This window comes from Solanum tuberosum, unplaced genomic scaffold (genome assembly GCF_000226075.1).
Source record: "Solanum tuberosum cultivar DM 1-3 516 R44 unplaced genomic scaffold, SolTub_3.0 scf00453, whole genome shotgun sequence".
Lineage (NCBI taxonomy): Eukaryota > Viridiplantae > Streptophyta > Magnoliopsida > Solanales > Solanaceae > Solanum > Solanum tuberosum.
In genome coordinates this window covers 376,120-382,119 of record NW_006239393.1, presented here as the reverse complement: position 1 = coordinate 382,119, position 6,000 = coordinate 376,120, and the positions used below count along the sequence as shown (strand labels likewise).

Genomic DNA, 6,000 nt, shown 5'->3' with positions numbered 1-6,000 from the left:
AATTTCCTTATCAGATAAACCGTTAACCCGTTAAAGAATTGCCATACTTACTCTTTTATATTAGATTTATTAGCCTCATTTAAAATGTTGTCATAATATTATTATATATTGGTAGTCCTAAAGCCATAAAGTCAAAAACTCAAAAACCTATTTACTTTTATATTGTATTAACTATTATATTACTATTAATTTATATTTTTTTTGCAATATAGAAGAATTTTATAATTTAACGGCATTTAAAATAGTGAAAAGTGTCCTTTTTTTATAGGTGAGTTCATGAAAAAGAAGAAGCAAATGTTAGCCAATACACCATCCGATGATTGCTAATCCGATATCAAATCAATCGATATTTTATTAGTTGACTAGCAGATTAGTAAATTTAAAATTCAATATTTGATAAATCAAATCACTAAGCGAAATTACCGCCCTATATGCAACCCCTACTTTGGATACTTTTGAAAAACTGCTTTGTCCATGGATCCCTAATCAATTATGTTGGGATAGCGCCACTTCTAAAGTGATTACTAATAGGAAGATTTTTGTACGTGTTATCGATAATGGATGAAAAAATGTGAAAATATTATTCCACGCTAAATATATTTGGATATGATTCAAAACGAATTACTACTTCATGCGAGATATAAGTGATGTATGAAGACATTTGAACACTATCAAACATGTTTGATCGCATCGATTTTTTATACATTTCTAGATGTTTGAATAAAATAGCTTATAATTTAACTAAATTTTCTATTTCTTTACTAAGAGATATTTCATCGGAGACTTTTTTTCAAGTTGAATTATACATAATGCTAACAGTTTGTTTGGATAGTTGTTAGTTGTTATTTATTATACTGTGTTGTTAGTTTAAATGCGCTATTTATTTCAATTCTTATTTAAATTATATCGTATCACTATATTCATAGTTAGTTAAAAATGAAAAATCTCATTTTAGGTAAGGAGCGATTTGGTTTGATCGCATTGTTATCTTTATTTTTTTTCTTTATTTTGTCTGTACTTATTATTTCATAATTCTAATTTTATTCTTTACCTTATCTTTTATTTATAGTAACTCTACTTTGTATCTCTACAATTCTATTCTTACATGTTTAAAATTCAAATATTCTTGATGCGTTAGATTGCATAATAATAAAAAATAATATAATCATTCAAACATTCTATTAGTTAAAATATACGATATATTAAAAAAATACTAGGCAATACAAAGTCGATGAAAAAAAGGAAAAATCGTTACCGTAACGAAATCAATTTTTAGACCAAATCAAAAACAAAATAAAATTTTGTAGCCTATATAAATGAATCTTCTCGGCCGCCTCTCCTCATCCTTTAAACCCTAATTTACAATTCCCACCAATCGTTTTTCCTCCCTCTCTCCCTCATCCAGTTCTCGATTGCTCTGCTTTGTTTCATTGGTAAGATTTTCGATTATTGATTTTTCATCGTTAAACTGCATGATTCTACTTAGATCTTAGTTTTTTTTAGCCTTTTAATCGATTGCGTTATTGAATTGATGTTCATTGCGTGGCTATTGATTATGTTGTGTAACTGCAGCTAGGTTTTTGATTGCTTTTTTTCTCTCCTAATTATTCATGTAAAACTGTGTAGTTCTATTTAGATCTTATTTTTTGCCTTTTTAATCGATCGCGTTATTGAAGTTGTTGAATTGATGTTCATTGCGTGGGTTTTTGATTGATTTTTCTTCTAATTATTGACGTATGTTTTAAAATTTTTCATCGTTAAACTGGATAGTTCTACTTAGATCTTATTTTTAGCTTTTTCAATTGATTGAGTAATTGAAGTTGTTGAATGGATGTCCATTGCATGTTTATTGATTCTGTTGTGAAAGTGCAGCTAGGTTTCCGATTGCAAGTGCTGCTAGGTTTTTTGATTGCTTTTCTCCTAATTATTCACTTTTTTTTTAAAAAAAAAAATCATCTTCAAACTTTTTAGTTTTACTTAGATCTTAATTTTAGCTTTTTAATTGATTGCGTAATTGAAGTTGTTGAATGATTTGTTTCATTGCATGGTTATTTATTCTGGTTATTTATTCTGTTGTGCAAGTGCAGCTAGGTTTTCTGATTGCTTTTTCGTCTAATTATTCACTTATTTTCTTAAAAAAATTCATCGTTAAACTGTATAATTCTACTTGGATCTTATTTTTAGCCATTTTAATCGATTGAGTAATTGAAGTTGTTGAATGGATGTTCATTGCATGGTTGTGTGAGTGCTGCTAGTTTTTTGATTGCATTTTCTTTTATTTTTTTCATCGTTAAACTGCAGAGTTCTACTTAGATCTTATTTGCAGCTTTTTAATTGATCGCATTATGAATTTTAAAGTTATTGAATGGATGTTCATTGCGTGGTTATTAATTCTATTGTGTAAGTCGCAGTTTCGTTCTGATCTAATTTGTTTTCAGTCTTATTTCTGATCTATTTGGTTTTTAGTTGTTCGATTGAGAGAGACTATATTAACTGATGTGTGAGGACTCCTAATTTGGTTTAGAACACAGATTATTAGTATTGGAACGAAAAACAAGTGGAACACATATAGGTAGTTCATATAGCATATTATATCTTGTTTGGGATTGATCGATTGGTTGTGCCTGCCGTTCAAAAAACAGCTTATTTGGTAGCTGTTTTGCCAAAAGTGAGCTGAATTATGAGTAGTATTAATGAAGTGGGTGTGCCTGGATGTCTTACTTAAGTACTGAATGGCTCTACTGGTTGTTGGTTAATTTTTTGGTTTAGTTGTTCAAGGAGTGGAACCTAACTAGACTCCCCCACCTCCGTTGGGGGATGGCTATGCTATGGTAAAATTTCACAGTAATCATGTAGGTTATTTAGTTTGAAAAGTATGAAGACTTTGGGCATGGGTGATATATATGTGGTCTACTTTGGAACTTTGCAATCTTAAGTTTCTCTTTGAAGGGTTTCTAGAGTAATCAATTTGAATGCTTATTTATGCACTGATAAAATTACCTAAGAGAGCGGTGTCTTTCTTTGGCAGATTTATTATTTTGTACCTTTATTGTTTCATTTATTCATCTCTATGAATTTTCCAATTTGTTTCAAATTTTTTTGTTAGAATAGGTGCCGTTTTTCTAGCCTACTATGACCTATAAAGGAGTTCAATTTTAAATCTTAAGTGTGAAATCTTTGTCTGCAGTCTGTCATGACATTCATATTATTTACTTTCTGTACCTTGTTCTGACTCGTGGCTCTTCTCTTTGAAGGTTGAAGGTAGTCTGCTTTCTGTAGATTTTCAAAGCTGTGGTCTAAGTGAAACTTCTTTTATGTCCGAACAAGCCATCTTCTATTTGGGATCCATTGGATTGCTTGGAGAGTATTGTCCTTGGTCAAGAAAAAAGAACCGTCATTTCTCTGGTCAGGTTGACTGTATGCATCTCGAATCATTCAAAGAAGAACAGTTAGACTTTTCTGGTCGTTGGAAGGCACAACCGGCACTTAACAATTGCGCTGCTGTAGAGTTCTCTGAACATTCCTAACACTTCATCCAGGACTCTTACTTAATCAAAGATGGCTTTGCAGAACATAGGTGCCAGCAACAGAGATGATGCCTTCTACAGGTATAAGATGCCCAGGATGCTTACCAAGATAGAGGGCCGTGGGAATGGCATCAAGACAAATGTGGTGAACATGGTTGATATTGCCAAAGCATTAGCAAGGCCCCCGTCCTACACAACAAAATATTTTGGAAATGAGCTTGGGGCTCAGTCGAAATTTGATGAAAAATCTGGAACTGCCCTTGTCAATGGAGCTCATGAAACTCCCAAGCTTGCTGGTCTTCTTGAAAACTTTATTAAGAAATATGTTCAGTGCTATGGTTGCGGAAATCCTGAAACAGAGGTCATAATAACCAAAACTCAGATGATCCAACTAAAATGTGCTGCATGTGGTTTCCTTTCTGACGTGGACATGAGGGACAAGCTGACAACTTTTATACTTAAGAATCCGCCTGAGACGAAGAAGGGCTCCAAGGACAAGAAGGCTATGAGAAGAGCTGAGAAGGAGCGTCTGAAGGAAGGCGAGGCTGCTGATGAAGAGCTGAAGAAGCTGAAGAAAGAAACAAAGAAAAAGGTTTCCTCCAAAGATGCTAGCACAAAACCTAGTTCTAAAAAGAAACATGGTAGCTCCGATGAGGATCGTGCTTCACCTCCTAGAAGTCATGTTAATGTGAAAGAAGAGGAGGATGAAGATGATGATGACGATGTCCAGTGGCAGACTGATACATCGTTGGAAGCTGCTCAGCAGCGTATACAAGAACAGCTAAATACTGCGACTGCTGAAATGGTTATGCTGTCCACAGTTGAGTCAGAGAAGAAGAAGTCCAAGGCCCTAAGTCCTAAAGCTGCTTCGGTGACACCAGAGATTTCCAAGACCGAGAATGGAGTGACAAACCATGAGAGGCTCGTTGGAGAAATAAAAACAAATCTAGCAAAGGGAGTTATTGCCAGTAAATTGCAATCCTTTTTGGGTTCTCTCTCTGGATCTCCTCAGGAAGTTATTACTGCTTTGTATGAGGCACTCTTGGATGGTGTTGAGAAAGGATTTGCCAAGGAGGTTATTAAGAAGAAAAGCTACCTTGCTGCCATTGCTCAAGACGAGGAGTCTCAACTACGATTGCTTCAAGCTATAGAAGAGTTCTCTGGGAAATCCAACTCAGTTGCACTGAAGGAAGTGGCTCTGGTTTTGAAAGCTTTGTACGATGATGATCTGTTGGAAGAGGAATATATAGTACAGTGGTACAACAAGGGTGTTACTGCGAACAAGGACTCCAAAATTTGGAAGAATGTCAAACCCTTTGTCGAATGGCTACAGAGTGCTGAGTCCGAATCCGAAGAGGAATGAGATCAGATTGCTGTCTGGTGTGCTTTAGTTTGCTTTCCCTGAATGACCACCATATTTTAAATTCATGTTTTTTTTTTTTTTTAATTTTTTTTTTTTTATGTTTGTGTTGTTTGTTTGCCTTTGGTGCAGACTCGTATTGGGTCCATATTGCAAGACTCTTTTGCCTCTTGCCTTTTAAGTGTCTTTTACGTGAGTAGAACTTTTAATTATCATGTTTTGGTGTTGAGTCATACACTCCAACCTTGTCTTGCTGTTACATTTTATAAGTCATGTTATTATATTATATGCTCCGTTGTACTGAACAAAAATCCTTGAGTTTAAAAATGTTAAGCTTAATATCAATCAACAAGTGCATATACAAAGTAGCCATTCATTGAATGGACAGCCACCAAATGTGTTGGATTGACAACATTATACAGTCATCTGTTTTATAATATTTCTTATATTATATTAGTTCATGCATAATTTGTGTCCACTTGACAAAATGGTGATGTGCCACTTTGGTGACCAGACAATCCATATAGTTTAAAGTGGTATAGTTCTTCAACTATGTATTTGCAAAATCAGTACACATTCAGTCTTTAGCTAACGTTTTCTACAAAATATCAAGTCATCAATGGAATGCATTAATTTTCATCATATTCGGACATCGGTATATGTGCATAAAAACAATGATTTGGGCAACCAAAATTTAAACTGAAAATAATGACGACATAACTCATGAAACAACAACAAAAATTGTTATAATGTACCATATGCAAATTGTAAGATTAGAAATTAAAAATCAAAGAAAAAAGACTTTGCAATTATACAATTTGTTTAAAATTTCAAAGTTCTATTTAATAAGAACTAACTAAAATTTCAACTTCAAATTAATCTATTTCAAATCATTTCCAAACAAGACATGGGAACCATTTTTAGCTTTTTCTAAAAGTATAATACATAAATGTATTATTTAATTTGACTTTAACTGACAATTATATTTTTAACTTTTACTCTGCACAAATAAATCGTACATAACAGAACACGTGCATTTATTTGTTTAATTCTATTGTGCACATTCTAAATTAGAGGGTATGGATATGGGCCGAATCCAAGTTAAAGGGTGTT

At 33.3% G+C, this 6,000-nt stretch overlaps 1 protein-coding gene across 1 annotated transcript; it reads left to right on the top strand.

Moving 5' to 3' along the window:
• Positions 1–1,306: 1,306 nt before the first annotated feature.
• On the top strand, positions 1,307–5,175 carry LOC102587245 (eukaryotic translation initiation factor 5-like). The gene is made up of 2 exons (XM_006363966.2): positions 1,307–1,433; positions 3,255–5,175. Exon 2 carries the CDS (start codon positions 3,559–3,561, stop codon positions 4,888–4,890), a length of 1,332 nt encoding a protein of 443 aa, XP_006364028.1. The 5' UTR covers positions 1,307–1,433; positions 3,255–3,558; the 3' UTR covers positions 4,891–5,175.
• The last annotated feature ends 825 nt before the right edge of the window (positions 5,176–6,000 follow it).